Source organism: Oncorhynchus nerka, linkage group LG14, assembly GCF_034236695.1.
Source record: "Oncorhynchus nerka isolate Pitt River linkage group LG14, Oner_Uvic_2.0, whole genome shotgun sequence".
NCBI classification, from domain to species: domain Eukaryota; kingdom Metazoa; phylum Chordata; class Actinopteri; order Salmoniformes; family Salmonidae; genus Oncorhynchus; species Oncorhynchus nerka.
The window spans coordinates 60824856-60841763 of NC_088409.1; the positions used below are offsets into that span (position 1 = coordinate 60824856).

The 16908-nt window shown below is 40.6% G+C and overlaps 1 protein-coding gene across 3 annotated transcripts in view; it reads right to left on the reverse strand.

Moving 5' to 3' along the window:
- LOC115141246 (ankyrin repeat domain-containing protein 13B-like) overlaps positions 1-16908 on the reverse strand; it is a 41840-nt gene that overhangs the window by 1680 nt on the left and 23252 nt on the right. For 2 of the 3 annotated variants that reach the window (XM_065000233.1, XM_065000231.1), the window contains 8 exons: positions 16883-16908; positions 16096-16160; positions 15521-15657; positions 10259-10416; positions 9163-9357; positions 8741-8910; positions 8193-8269; positions 6776-7360 (listed from right to left, as the gene is read on the reverse strand). The exon at positions 16883-16908 is cut by the window's right edge and continues 56 nt beyond it. In XM_065000233.1, the coding sequence (XP_064856305.1) occupies positions 7159-7360; positions 8193-8269; positions 8741-8910; positions 9163-9357; positions 10259-10416; positions 15521-15657; positions 16096-16160; positions 16883-16908 (1030 nt within the window). In that variant the 3' untranslated portion in view covers positions 6776-7158. Of the gene's footprint in view, positions 1-6775; positions 7361-8192; positions 8270-8740; positions 8911-9162; positions 9358-10258; positions 10417-15520; positions 15658-16095; positions 16161-16882 lie in introns of those variants that run through there. The other variant, XM_065000232.1, reaches the window with a different exon arrangement.

Sequence of the window (16908 nt, forward strand, 5' to 3'; positions counted from 1 at the left end):
TGTTAACAGGTAAGTTGACTGAAAACGCATTCTCATTTAGAGCAACAACCTAGGGAATAGTTACAGGAATGAGCCAGTTGGAAGCTGGGGTTGATTAGGTGGCCATAATTGTCAGATTGGGAATTTAGCCAGGACAACAGGGTTAACACCCCTACAATAAGTGCCATGGGATCTTTAGTGACCATAGAGGGCCAGAAGGACACCCGTTTAACATCACATCTGAAAGACAGCAGCCTATGATGGGCAATGTTCCCAATCACTGCTGTGGGATTTGTTTTTTTAGACAAAAGAGTGCCTCATATTGGCCATCCAATACCACTTCAAGCAGCATCTGGTCTCTCATCCAGGGACCAAACGTGCTTAGTTTCAGAGGCAAGTCAGCAGTGGGATGCAGGGTGGTATGCCGCTGGCACGAGGTACAGTATATTCAGAGATCAGCCAAGGTACTGGGTTGTCATAAACTGCAGTGAAGATTACACTGGTTTATACATGTTATTGTATTTCCTGTTCTATGATGGCATCTGGAGTCATTCTTAATACTTTTTCTTATCGTACAACTTTAACAGAATGTTTAAGTTAGACACTGGTTTGGTGCTGGAGATAAGTCATCTGATGTTAAAAAGCTGTGAATTTGTCCTTTAATGAAAGAAACGGGAATACCACCAATGTTTTATTATTATTGACTTCCATACATACGCCACATTGTTTCATTACCTCTAGCTCCAACTTCGTGAAAACCAGCCACTTAAAATAATAATAATCTGGCAAGCTAAACAATAAATAGGAGTAAGAACCAGACTCCTAACTTGTGCTGATGTTCTAGTACTATTTAAAAAATGTTGTACTAAAAACCAAGCAACTTGTGACACCTGCCCATATATAACCCCCCCGCCCCACCCCTCAGAGTTTGGCTCAGGTCAGAAATGAAAACCCACACACGTGTAGGCTATGCTGGAATGTCATACAAATACCACAACTCCACACAGACAAACACATCACAACTCCATTCATATCAGGTACAGATGCTTTTTCATTAGAATTTCAAACTCACAAAGCTCACCATGAAACGCGTCTCCACCAGTCCCCATGTGTCATCTCTATTCTCTCCATATCTCACCTCTCCCTTGATAACAGAAACCTACTATATCTGTGCTCCCTGTAATAACCTCCATGAAAAAAGATGGATCTACACTGAACACAAATATAAATGCACCATGTAAAGTGTTTGGTGCCATCTGTTCAAATAAAAGATCCCAGAAATGTTCCATTTGCTCAAATTTTTTTTTTTACATCCATTAGTGAGCATTTCTCCAAGATAATCCATCTACCTGACAGGTGTGGCATATCAAGAAGCTGACTAAACAGCATGATCATTACACCGGTGCACCTTGTGCTGGGGACAATAAAAGGCCACTCTAAAATGTGCAGTTTTGTGACACATATGTCACAAGTTTTGAGGGAGCTTGCAATTGACATGCTGACTGGAGGAATGTCCACCAGATAACTTGCCAGAGAATTGAATGTTAATTTCACTACCATAAGCTTCCTTCAACGTCGTTTTAGAATATTTAGCAGTACGTCCAACCGGCCTCACAACCGCTGACCACATGTAACCACGCCAGTCCAGGACCTCCACATCCGGTTTCTTCACCTGCGGGATCGTCTGAGACCAACCACCAGGTCAGCTGATGAAACTGGGTTTGCACAACTGAAGAATTTCTGCTTAAACTGTCAGAAACTGTCTCGTGGAAGCTCACCTGCATGCTCGTCGTCCTCTCAAGGGTCTTGACCTGACTGCAGTTCGGGGTTGTAACTGACATCAGTAGGAAAATGCTCACCTTCGATGGCCACTGGCATGCTGGAGAAGTGTGCTCTTCACGGATGAATCCCGGTTTCAACAGTACCGGGCAGATGGAAGTGTATGGCGTTGTGTTGACGAGCGGTTTGCTTATGTCAATGTTGTGAACAGAGTGCCCCGTGGTGGCGGTGAGGTTATGGTTTGGGCAGGCATAAGCTACAGACAACGAACACAATTGCATTTTATCCGAATGCACAGAGATTCCATGACGAGATCATGAGGCCAATTGTCGTGCCATTCATCTGCCGCCATAACCTCACGTTGCAGCATGATAATGCACGGCCCCATGTCGCAAGGATCTGTACACAATTCCTGGAAGCTGAAAATGTCCCAGTTCTTCCATGGCCTGCATACTCACCAGACATGTCACCCATTGAGCATGTTTGGGATGCTCTGGATCGACGTATACGATATCCAGCAACTTCGCACAGCCATTGAAGAGGAGTGGGACAAGATTCTACAGGCCACAATAAACAGCTTGATCAACTCTATGCAAAGGAGATGTGTCCTGCTGCATGAGGCAAATGGTGGCCACACCAAATACTGACTGGTTTTCTGATCCCCTACTTTTTACATTTACATTTACATTTAAGTTAAGGTATCTGTATCCAGACAACAGATGCATATCAGTATTCCCAAATCATTTCAGGGGAGGGGGTGAAATTACCCTATAGATTTAAGGGGCAACAGATGCATATCATTCCCAATCAAAATTAACTGATTTTTAAATTAACCTTATATGAACTGTAACTCAGTAAAACGTTTGAAATTGTTGCATGTGCATTTATGTTTTTCTTCAGTATATATTCATTTATGTGAAGCCATATAGTATGGCTTCACATAAAAGGTTATTTCAGCCCCTACGGAGTCCAAAGGGTGAGCAACAGCAGCTGCATGATGGCCGTACACATTGAAAGGTTTAGGATGATGTAACTGTTTAGGATGCTGTACCTGTGAGCAGACTAGCTGCCAACGAACCAGTCTCCTGTCATAGGGTTATCATATTAACAATAACTTCTGACATTGTGTTATCATATTAACATTAACACCTATCATATTAGCATGAACTCCTGTCATAGGGTTAACATATCAACATTAACTCCTGTCATAGTGTTATCATATTAACATGAACTACTGTCATAGTGTTATCATATCAACATTAACTCCTGTCATAGCGTTATCATATTAACATGAACTCCTGTCATAGTGGTATCATATTAACATGAACTCCTGTCATAGGGTTAACATATTAACATGAACTCCTGTCATAGTGTTATCATATTAACGTAAACTACTGTCATAGTGTTATCATATTAACTTATTTACATTAACTCCTATCATAGTGTTATCATATTAACATTAACTCTATAGGGTTAACATATTTACATTCTCCTGTCATAGTGTTATCATATCACCATGAACTCCTGTCATAGTGTTATCATATCACCATGAACTCCTGTCATAGTGTTATCATATTAACATGAACTACTGTCATAGTGTTATCATATTAACATGAACTCTATAGGGTTAACATATTAACATGAACTCTATAGGGTTAACATATTAACATTAACTCTATAGGGTTAACATATTAACATGAACTCTATAGGGTTAACATATTAACATTATCTCTATGGTGTTAGTATATTAATACTAACTCCTGTCATAGTGTTATCATATTAACATTAACTCCTGTCATAGTGTTATCATATTAACATTAACTCGTATCATATTAGCATGAACTCCTGTCATAGTGTTATCACATTAACATGAACTACTGTCATAGTGTTATCAGATTAACATTAACTCCTGTCATTGTGTTATCATATTAACATGAACTCCTGTCATAGTGTTATCATATTAACATGAACTCCTGTCATAGTGTTATCATATTAACATGAACTCCTGTCATAGCGTTATCATATTAACATGAACTCCTGTCATAGTGTTATCATATTAACATAACATATTAACATATTTACATTAACTCCTATCATAGTGTTATCACATTAACTCTATGGGTTAACATATTTACATTCTCCTGTCATAGTGTTATCATATCACCATGAACTCCTGTCATAGTGTTATCATATCACCATGAACTCCTGTCATAGTGTTATCATATTAACATGAACTACTGTCATAGTGTTATCATATTAACATGAACTCCTGTCATAGTGTTATCATATTAACGTCAACTACTGTCATAGTATTAACATATTAACATTAACTCTAAACATTAACATGAACTCTATAGGGTTAACATATTAACATTAACTCTATAGGGTTAACATTATTAACATGAACTCTATTAACATGAACTAACTCCTGTCATAGTGTTATCATATTAACATTAACTCCTGTCATAGTGTTATCACATTAACATGAACTCCTGTCATAGTGTTATCATATTAACATGAACTGAACTCTGTCATAGTGTTATCACATTAACATGAACTCCTGTCATAGTGTTATCATATTAACATTAACTCCTGTCATTGTGTTATCATATTAACATGAACTCCTGTCATAGTGTTATCATATTAACATGAACTCCTGTCATAGGGTTAACATATTAACATGAACTCCTGTCATAGTGTTATCATATTAACATATTAACATGAACTACTGTCATAGTGTTATCATATTAACATATTTATTATTAACTCCTGTCATAGTGTTATCATATTAACATTAACTCATGTCATAGGGTTAACATATTTACATTCTCCTGTCATAGTGTTATCATATTAACATGAACTCCTGTCATAGGCTTATCATATCAACATGAACTCCTGTCATAGTGTTATCATATTAACATGAACTACTGTCATAGTGTTATCATATTAACATTAACTCCTGTCATAGTGTTATCATATTAACGTCAACTACTGTCATAGTATTAACATATTAACATTAACTCTATAGGGTTAACATATTAACATGAACTCTATAGGGTTAACATATTAACATTAACTCTATAGGGTTAACATATTAACATGAACTCTATATGGTTAACATATTAACATTATCTCTAAGGTGTTATTATATTAATACTAACTCCTGTCATAGTGTTATCATATTAACATTAACTCCTGTCATAGTGTTATCACATTAACATGAACTCCTGTCATAGTGTTATCATATTAACATTAACTCGTATCATATTAGCATGAACTCCTGTCATAGTGTTATCACATTAACATGAACTCCTGTCATAGTGTTATCATATTAACATTAACTCCTGTCATTGTGTTATCATATTAACATGAACTCCTGTCATAGTGTTATCATATTAACATGAACTCCTGTCATAGTGTTATCATATTAACATGAACTCCTGTCATAGTGTTATCATATTAACATATTAACATGAACTACTGTCATAGTGTTATCATATTAACATGAACTCGTATCATATTAGCATTAACTCCTGTCATAGTGTTAACATATTAACATGAACTCATGTCATAGTGTTATCATATTAACATGAACTCCTGTCATAGGGTTATCATATTAACATGAAGTCCTGTCATAGGCTTATCATATTAACATGAACTCCTGTCATAGTGTTATCACATTAACATATTAACATTAACTCCTGTCATAGTGTTAACATATTAACATTAACTCCTGTCATAGTGTTATCATATTAACATGAACTACTGTCATAGTGTTATCATATTAACATGAACTCGTATCATATTAGCATTAACTCCTGTCATAGCGTTATCACATTAACATGAACTACTGTCATAGTGTTATCATATTAACATGAACTCCTGTCATAGTGTTATCATATTAACATGAACTCCTGTCATAGTGTTATCATATTAACATGAACTACTGTCATAGTGTTATCATATTAACATGAACTACTGTCATAGTGTTAACATATTAACATATTAACATTAACTCCTGTCATAGTGTTATCATATTAACATCAACTCCTGTCATAGTGTTATCATATTAACATCAACTCCTGTCATAGTGTTATCATATTAACATGAACTACTGTCATAGTGTTATCATATTAACATGAACTCCTGTCATAGTGTTATCATATTAACATTAACTCCTGTCATAGTGTTATCATATTAACATTAACTCCTGTCATATTAGCATTAACTCCTGTCATAGTGTTATCATATTAACATCAACTCCTATCATATTAGCATTAACTCCTGTCATAGTGTTATCATATTAACATGAACTCCTGTCATAGTGTTATCATATTAACATGAACTCCTGTCATAGTGTTATCATATTAACATCAACTCCTATCATATTAGCATTAACTCCTGTCATAGTGTTATCATATTAACATGAACTCCTGTCATAGTGTTAACATATTAACATGAACTCCTGTCATAGTGTTATCATATTAACATGAACTCCTGTCATAGTGTTAACATATTAACATGAACTCCTGTCATAGTGTTATCATATTAACATGAACTCCTGTCATAGTGTTAACATATTAACATGAACTCCTGTCATAGTGTTAACATACTAACATGAACTCCTGTCATAGTGTTATTATATTAATATGAACTCTATAGGGTTATTATTCTATTTCTCTACTTACTAGAACCATTAACAGTCATCAAGTGTCCATCCACAGTCTAATTACAGTACTTTCAATTTTGTGCAAATCGGAGGGGGGGTGCAGCAATCTATTAAAAATGAGGAAGAAACAGAGTATTTCAACATCCCACCCCACTTGACCCAACTGACACTCACACAGAGGGCAGTATTCACTGGGGCACACTATAGCAGAATGATTTGCAACGGTAAACAAAAACAAGTGTTTCTATTGGACAATTTCAGGTAGTCCATTCCTGTTTCATTACATTTTCTTTCATTGATGCCTAATGAATAAGACCCAGGTCTGTGAAGTGGACACAAACCCTATACCCCAATCACAGGACCATTTATTAAAGAGTGGCCTTCACAAACACAATTTGTATTACCCTAGCCCACTAATGTGGTCGGTCAATGTAGCATTCCATTACAAGTGTTTCTTCTTGTTTCTTGTTGTAAACTTGCACTGACTGCGAGTGCAGAGTGGCACCAGAGAGTAGTGAGTCTGTACTGTAGCTGTATCAGCACTGTAGAGCCCTGTTGTGCCACACAGACAGGCTCTTATTGAAGGAGCGCAGTGGGAAAGGGGATATGGGACGGTCGGAGGAGCAAGGCTGTCACAGCCAGGAGTAGAGTGAACTTATTGACTACCCTCTCTGGACCTCCACCCTCCTCCTCTCCCATACCTCATAGAGCCCATCTGGCCAATCAGGCTCTCATTTCTCCAAGAGTGACAGTTGGATGATCCGCTGCAGCTCCTCCTCTTCTTGCCGTCGCCGTAGCTCGGCCTCTGCCTGCTCCCGCGCCGACATTTCCATTGCCAGGCGGAGCTGCTGGTCGTAGCTGCAGGTTGTGGGGGGCTTCTTGGTGGGCGTGTTACAGAGGCTGGCTGGAGGGCAAGGCCTGTGCTGGGGAGTCCTGGAGGAAGAGTGCGGGTGGGTGGGTTGGGGACAATGAGGTTGGAAACCTGGTTATTGTATAAGGAGAATAGAGGAATTGACACTGACAGTGGAAATGGTTGAAAAATATGGTGGACCTAGATTCATTTTGACAGGACATAATTTGAGTAGGAAAGAGGGGTTGTCATGTGCATGCACACACGTACATCCAAACACACACACCAACACCGACACCGAGACACACACACACTTTTGTTTTACTATCCTTGTGGGGACCAAACAATTGATTCCCATTCAAAATCATAATTTTCCCTAACCTTAACCCCAAACCCCTAAACCTAACCCCTAATTCTAACCCTAAACCTAACTCCTAATTCTAACCCTGAACCTAACCCAAGACTAGAATAGCCCTTTTCCTTTGGGAGAATGGTGAAATATCCCCACTTATCCAATTTTCCTTGTTTTACTCTCCTTGTGAGGACCTCTGGTAAAAACCAAGGATAGTAAAACCAAAACACACACACACACACACACACACACTCAATTGTGCTAGTTTGAGTTTATGTAACATGCAGTGTATTGTTCCCAGAGAGGGCATACAGGAGAGAGGCAGAGTTACTGTATATCAGTGGGGGCCAGTCACTCAGAGTGTATCTACTGTATGAGGTGCAGGGAATGCAGACAAAGACAACAGTGTGTGCATGACTGGGAGTGAGTCAACAGTGACATTGTGTGCTGTGAACGCAGCCAGGAAGCTCCCTGGCCTCCAGTGTGCTGGAGAAGGACGAGCCAAGGCTTTAGCAAACAAAGGCTGAGAAGGGTAGCGAGTCGAGTGCGGAGAAAGTACAGACCTTTGCAGGCGACTGGGGTCACAGGGAAGAGTACGTGTGCTGGGCTTGCTGTTGGTCAGCGCCTCCCAGATAGTCACCTATACACAGACCAGGAAGTCGACAGACAGAGTCAGAGGGATAGTCCAAGTCAACAAGAAGACTCACCAAACTTTCTTGTCATTTCAATGTTTATGCCCTAGGATACTGAGTCAGTTGTTTGTCTAGCTAGCGGATTAGGACAGACGTACACAAGTCTTTACAGTGTAAATGGAATTTGTAGCTTTTGCACAACTGTACACACTACTAATACAATGTGCATGTAATTGATTAACATCCCGAATGAGCCCCCAAAATACAGTATTACTTCAGAGTTAAGGTTACAAAAAAAACATACGATGCTTTACCATCATACCATACTTTGTGTTCATTAGGCACCAAGTGGCAGGAAACAAACGAAACATGTAGGGACAACCTGGATGCTCATTTCCATTTTCCTTTGTGTTCTTTAATGGAGACGAGCCAGATTTGAGATGGCAGTTATCTCTATGAGGGGCCAGAGTGAGTCTGACCTGGTCGTACTCCGAGCCAGCCTCCAGCAGACTCTGTTGGATGGCAAACTGCAGCAGATCCTCCTCCTCATCACCACGCATGTTGTTGTCCCTCTGGTTGCCTCCCAGCACAGTGTAACCCTGAGGGGGCTCGAACACACATGGGGGGATCTCCCCTCCACGACACGACGCTGCATGGAGGAGAGACACAGGACAGGAGTGATGGGATGTCATGGGTCATTCTTGAATTTTCTTAGATTAAAAGAAAAATAACTTTGTCCTGGTCAAGTTATAAGATTGGGAAACACTCCTGGCCCTAATTGTAGAGTAAATATGGATTGTGTGTGTGGGTGTGTGTGTGGGTGGGTGGGTGGGTGGGTGGGTGGGTGTGAGTGTGAGTGTGTGAGTGTCTGTGTGTATATGTCCATGTGTGTGTTTCTCACTTGTGGAGCTGGAGCTGGAGACACTAGAAGAGTCACTGCCTGGGGAGGGGGTGTCTGTGTCAGTCCTGGGGCTGCTGTCCTTCTGTCCATCCACCTCCCCCTCCACCCTGCCCGGCCCTGTCACCGACCCGTCCTCACACCCGTTCAGGTTCCCAAAGGTGATCCGGGCATTCAGGATGTGATAGATGGGAATTTCTGAGAAGATGAAGAGATGACAGAGACAGTGACAGAGATGTTTAGTATTTACGATTATCACTGGATTCATAATTAATGTGCAATAGGTGTAAATCTTCCAAACATGTTAAGAGCTCAAATGACCACATTTTGGCATATCCCAATTAACCATATTTGAGGCAGCATCTGAATTAATTTAAGGAGTAGCCAGAATGTCCAACATGGCATAAGGACAGGTGGGTCTGCTTCAGTGGTGGAAAGGGCATTCAATTGTCATACTTGAGTAAAAGTAAAGATACCTTAATAGAAAATGTAAAAGTGTAAGTCACCCAGGAAAAAACTACTTGAGTTAAAGTCGAAAAGGATTTGGTTTTAAATATACTTAAGTATCAAAAGTAAATGTCATTCCTAAAATACATTTAAGAGTCAAATGTAAAAGTATAAATCACATTCCTTATATTAACCAAACAAGACAGCACAATTTTGTTTTTTTAATTGACGAATAGCCAGGGGCACACTCCAACTCTCAGACATCATTTAGAAATTATGCATTTGTGTTTAGCGAATGAGCCAGATCAGAAGCAGTAGGAATGAACCAGGATGTCCTTTTGATACGTTTGTGGATTGGACCACTTTCCTAAACATATAGGAGTACTTTTGGGTGTCAGGGAAAATGTATGGAGTAAAAAGTACATTATTATCTTTACAAATGTAGTGAAGTAAAAGCAAAAGTTGTCAAAAATGTAAATAGTAAAGTACAGATACGTCCCAAAAATGGGGTATTTTTACTTATGTACTTTACACCACTAGTCTACTTTTGATAATCCCCCACTCCCGGTTTCTCTCCACTTTAACTACCATGATGTGCCAGCTCTTTAGGATGCAGACTATCTGGTTACAGGAGTGTACTCTACTCTCTCACCGATCTTGACGGGGAAGCCAGGTGGCAGTCGCAGGGTAATGAAATCCCTGAGCTTGGCGAAGAGAGCATTGGAGATGGCCATGAGGTCAATGATGGGTGCCACCTGCTCCGCTAGGGACAGAGGATGGGCCTCACACAGCCACAGCTTAGCCTTGAACCTGAGGAAACATGTACAGTGCATTCGGAAAGTATTCAGACCCCCCAGAAATGTCCACATTTTACGTTACAGCCTTATTCTAAAATGTATTAAATACAAACAAATTGCCTCAACAATCTACACCCCATAATGACAAAGCGAAAACAGGTCTTTAGAAATTTGTCGAGGCACAGATCTGGGGAAGGGTACCAAAATATTTCTGCAGCATTGAAGGTTCCAAAGAATACACTGTCCTCCATCATTCCTAAATGGAAGAAGTTTGGAACCACCAAGATTCTTCCTAGAGCTGGCTGCTCAGCCAAACTGAGCAATCGGGGGAGAAGGGCCTTGGTCAGGGAGGTGACCAAAAACCTGATGGTCACTCTGACAAAGCTTTAGAGTTCCTCTGTGGAGATGGGAGAACCTTCCAGAAGGACAACAATCTCTGCAGCACTCCACCAATCAGGACTTTATGGTAGAGGGGCCACTTCTCAGTAAAAAGGCATATGACAGCCCACTTTGAGTTTGCCAAAAGTTTGCCATTGTTTCTCACACGATGAGAAACAATATTCTCTGGTCTGATGAAACCAAGATTGAACACTTTGGCCTGAATGCCAAACATCACGTCTGGAGGAATCCTGGCACTATCCTTATGGTGAAGCATGGTGGTGGCAGCATCATGCTGTGGGGATGTTTTTCAGCAGCAGGGACTGGGAGACTAGTCAGGATCGAGGCAAAGATGAACAGAGCTAAGTACAGAGAGATCCTTGATGAAAACCTGCTCTAGAGCACTCAGGACCTCAGACTGGATTCACCTTACAACAGGACAACGACCCCAAGCACACAGCCAAGACAACGCAGGAGTGGCTTCGGGACAAGTCTCTGAATGTCATTGAGTGGTCCAGCCAGTGCCCGGACTTGAACCCGATCAAACATCTCTAGACAGACCTGAAATGAACTGTGCAGCGACGCTCCACATCGACTCTGACAGAGCTTGAGAGGATCTGCAGAGAAGAATGGGAGAAACTCCCCCAAATACAGGTGTGCCAAGCTTGTAGCGTGATACCCAAGAAGACTCAGTGCTGTAATCGCTACCAAAGGTGCTTCAACAAAGTACTGAGTAAAGTGTCTGAATACTTATGTAAATGTGATATTTCCGTTTTTTTTCATTTCATACATTTGAAAACATTTCTAAAAACTTGTTATGGGGTATTATGTGTAGATTGATGAAGGAAAAAAACTATTTCTTCCATTTTAGAATAAGGCTGTAACGTAAAAAATGTAGAAAATGTCAAGGGGTCTGAATATTTTCCGAATGCACTGTATGTACAGTACCAGTCAAAAGTTTGGACACACCCACTCATTCAATGGTTTGTATGTTCTACATTGTAAAATAATAAAACTTTGAAATAACACATATGGAATCATTTTGTCACCAAAAAGTGTTAAAGTGTTAAACAAATCAAAATATATTTTCTATTTAAGATTCTTCTAAGTAGACACCTTTTGCCTTGCTGACAGTTTTGCACACCCTTGGCATTTTCTCAACCAGCTCCATGAGGAAGTCACCTGGAATGGATTTCAATTGACAGGTGTGCCTTGTTAAAAGTACATTTGTGGAATTTCTTTCCTTCTTAATGCGTTTGAGCCAATCAGTTGTGTTGTGACAAGGTAGGGGTGGTATACAGAGATAGCCCTATTTGGTAAAAAACCAAGTCCATTATATGGCAAGAACATCTAAAATAAGCAAAGAGAAACGAAGGTCAGTCAATCCGAAAAATGTCAAGAACTTTCTTCAAGTGCAGTTGCAAAAACCATCAAGCTCTATGATGAAACTGGCTCTCATGAGGACAGCCACAGGAAAGGAAGACCCGGAGTTACCTCTGTTGCAGAGGATAAGTTCATTAGAGTTACCAGCCTAAGAAATTGCAGCCCAAATAAATGCTTCACAGAGTTCAAGTAACAGACACATCTCAACATCAACTGTTCAGAGGAGACGGTGTGAATCAGGCTTTCATGGTCGAATTGCTGCAAAGAAACCACTACTAAAGGACACCAATAAGAAAAAGAGACTTGCTTGGACCAAGAAACACGAGCAGTGGACATTAGACCGGTGGAAATCTATCCTTTGGTCTGATAAGTCCAAATTTTAGATTTTTGGTTCCAACCGGCGTGTCTTTGTGAGACGCAGAGTAGGTGAACGGATGATCTCCGCATGTGTGATTCCCACCATGAAGCATGGAGGAGGTGTGATGGTGTGGACGTGCTTTGCTGCTGACACTGTCAGTGATTTATTTAGAATTCAAGGCACACTTAACCAGCATGGCTACCACAGCATTCTGCAGTGATACTCCATCCCATCTGGTTTGCGTTTAGTGGGACTATCATTTGTTTTTCAACAGGACAATGACCCAACACCTCTCGGCTGTGTAAGGGCTTTTGACCAAGAAGGAGAGTGATGGAATGCTGCATCAGATAACCTGGCCTCCATAATCACCCGACCTCAATCCAATTGAGATGGTTTGGGATGAATTGGACTGCAGAGTGAAGGAAAGCAGCCAACAAGTGCTCAACATATTTGGGAACTCCTTCAATACTGTTGGAAAAGTATTCCAGGTGAAGCTGGTTGACAGAATACCAAGAGCGTGCAAAGCTGTCATTAAGGCAAAGGGGGGTACTTTGAAGAATCTCAAATATATAAAGTACTGTACATTTTGATTTGTTTAAAAAAAAATTGGTTACTACATGTTTCCATATGTGTTATTTCATAGTTTTGATATCTTCACTATTATTCTACGTAGAAAAATAAACAATGTATGTAGAAAAATAAACAAAAACCCTTGAATGACTAGGTGTGTCCAAACCTTTGACTGGATATACTACCATTCAAAAGTTTGGGGTCACTTAGAAATGTCCTTGTTTTCCATGAAAACATACATAAAATTAGTTGAAAAATGAATAGGAAATATAGTCAAGACGTTGACAAGGTTATAAATAATGATTTTTAATTGAAATAATAATTTTGTCCTTCAAACTTTGCTTTCGTCAAAGAATCCTCAATTTGCAGCAATTACAGCCATGCAGACCTTTGACATTCTAGTTGTCAATTTGTTGAGGTAATCTGAAGAGATTTCACCCCATGCTTCCTGAAGCACCTCCCACAAATTGGATTGGCTTGATGGGCACTTTTTATGTACCATACGATCAAGCTGCTCCCACAACAGCTCAATAGATTTGAGAGCCGGTGGCTGTGCTGGCCACTCCATTATAGACAGAATACCAGCTGACTGCTTCTTCCCTAAATAGTTATTGCATAATTTGGAACTGTGCTTTGGGTCATTGTCCTGTTGTAAGAGGAAATTGGCTCCAATTAAGCACTGTCCACAGGGTATGGCATGGCGTTGCAAAATGGAGTGATCGCCTTCCTTTTTCAAGATCCCTTTTACCCTGTACAAATCTCCCACTTTACCGCCACCAAAACACTCCCAGACCATCACCTTGCCTCCAGCATGCTTGACAGATTGCGTCAATCATTCTTCCACCATCTTCATTTTTTTTCTGCGTCTCACGAATGTTCTTCTTTGTGATCCGAACAGCTCAAACTTAGATTCATCTGTCCATAACACTTTTTTCCAACCTTCCTCTGTCCAGTTCTTTTGCCCATCTTAATCTTTTATTTTTATTGGCTAGTCTGAGACATGGCTTTTTCTTTGCAACTCTGCCTAGAAGGCCAGCATCCCAGAGTCGCTTCTTCACTGTTAACGTTGAGACGGGTGTTTTGCGGGTACTATTTAAAGAAGTTGCCAGTTGAGGACTTGTGAAGCATCTGTTTCTTAAACTAGACACTCTAATGTACTTGTCCTCTTGCTCAGGTGTGCACCGGGCCTCCCACTCATCTTTCTATTCTGGTTAGGGCCAGTTTGCGCTGTTCTGTGAAGGGACTAGGACACAGCGCTGTACGAGATCTTCAGTTTCTTGGCAATTTCTGGCATGGAATAGCCTTCATTTCTCAGAACAAGAATATACTGACGAGTTTCAGAAGAAAGGTCTTTGTTTCTGGCCATTTTGAGCCTGTAATCGAACCCACAAATGCTGAATCTCCAGATACTCAACTAGTCTAAAGAAGGACAGTTTTATTGCTTCTTTAATCAGCACAACAGTTTTCAGCTGTGCTAACATAATCGCAAAAGGGTTTTCTAATGATCAATTAGCCTTTTAAAATGATAAACTTGGATTTGCTAACACAACATGCAATTGGAACACAGGAGTGATGGTTGCTGATAATGGGCCTCTGTACGGCTATGTAGATATTCCCTTAAAAACCAGCCGTTTCCAGCTACAATAGTCGTTTACAACATTAACAATGTCTACACTGTATTTCTGATCAATTTGATGTTATTTTAATGGACAAAAAAAAAGTGCTTTTCTTTCAAAAACAAGGACATTGTGACCCCAACTTTTTGAATGGTAGTGTGCATATCATACAATACTCCTGACTCTTGTTTAGTAGGGCTCACTGTAGCAAATTGTTTGGAAACGTAAAATGAAGGAACGTGTCCCACAGAAAGAGTCTTTGTTGGTCATGCAGGCATATTGAAAGACTGTGAGAGACTGGAACTCTAGTTCTGTCTCATCCAAGAACATTGATCACATCTGTTGCACTGGTTTCTGTTCAGACCAATCAATGTTTATGTTCAACTGATGAGATCATGTACTTGCAGCCTAGTGATCGGGCTGGGACACCATCTCACTGTTGTCTTGTCACAATCTATCCAATAACCAGCAGAATTCTAAATGGCTATTGATGTGATCTCAATTCTCATAGTAATTGATCAGATCACACAGCCCACATACTGTAGATTGGATAGAAAGAAAACATGTACATGCATGGGACAGAGCCAAAACACTTGACAGGACCAGAGACCTACTGTAGACTGCATCCACAATTGCACCCTATTCCCTACATAATGCATTACTTTGGGCCCTGGTTAAATGAAATGCACTATAAAGGGAATAGGGTGTCATTTGGGATCCAGGCATGTTGTATGGTTCTGGATAGGGCTATTATAGCCAAGGGCCCCAGGCATAGAGGGTGTTATACGGGCTGGGATGGCTGTCGCTGTCACCTCTGAGTCTTGGTGGTGAGTTGACAGGGGTGGCCAATATCCCGGGTGCCCAGGGGCAGGTTGGGATTGAAGTACTCCTCGGCTGTCAGGGCTGTGGGGTTGGTCACGGCAGGACATGACATCTGAGTCACTAGGGCCTGTTGAGAGAAGGGGAGGGAGGGGGATGGGGAGAGAGGAGAGAGAGAGGGAGGGCGATATAGAGTAAGAGAGACAGAGTGAAAGAGATTGAGACAGAGTGAAAGAGATCGAGAGAGAGAAAGAGAGAGAGGATAAAAGGAGGGAGGGTTAAGAGAGAGAGAGAAAGAAAGAGAGGGAGAGGATGAGAGAGGGGGATAAAGATTGTTCAAAGACAATTCAAATGGTGATCAATACTTGAGAGAGAAGAGATGCCCAGGGACCTCTTTACTCATGTCAAAATTGACAGCCACTCTGGCTATAAGGTAAAATCTCTATACAATGATGAGGATGAGGATGATGATTAGGATTGATGATGGTGATGAGGAGGATGAGGATGATGAGGAGGATCATGGTGTGGATAAATGATGATGATGATAATGATGACTATGACCACTAACCCCATTGTTGGGCCCCATGTGTTGCTCGGCGATCCCTAGGAAGTTTTGCAGGGGCGTCTTACCGACTGAGAAAAAGGTCACATCAGTGGAACATTCATGAGAGGAACTCAGAACAAGTCTATGACCATAGAAACAGGGTTAGTAGAACCTACCTGGTAGTGGGAGTGGGAATCTCTGTTCTACTAATACTATTTCTATGTCTGCAACACTAACCTAAGAATTCTCGACTGCTGTCTCTTGTCAATTTTGGAGGGATGGAGATGGGGTAAGGGACTGGAGGAGTTGGGTTCTTGGAGGGAGGGCTATGAGAGAGACGGGCCAGTGATCAGACAATAGCAAGGACAATAGTCTTCTCTGGCCTAGGAAATTACTGTGGAAAATGCTTTAAGGGCCATTTATTGGGGCTTCTGTGCAATTATCACCATCAGAGCTTCTTTATTAGGTCAAACCATAGCTAAATGTTTTGCAACCAAAACAAGCATTTCCTATTGGACAAGTTCAGGTTAGTTCTTCCCCGTTTCAGCCCATTTTCTTCCGTTTGATTCCTCGTGAATACACTCCAGTTTATTTAGGGCCTGACTTGAGATCAGCACGCTCAACTCAAATCTTTGCACAATTCTCCCATTGACGTCAATGAATGACTTACACCAAAGTTTGTGTTGCACACGCTTATCTCAGCTCTGAATTGGGCCCTTTCACTGCATCTAAGCCAAGACGTGGAAGATTACCAGTATTGATGCAAGGGGATTTTTAAACTAATATGTAGAACTTCAGGAAAAAGAGACACCTTTGGGCTTCGCCTTGAGTGGCTCA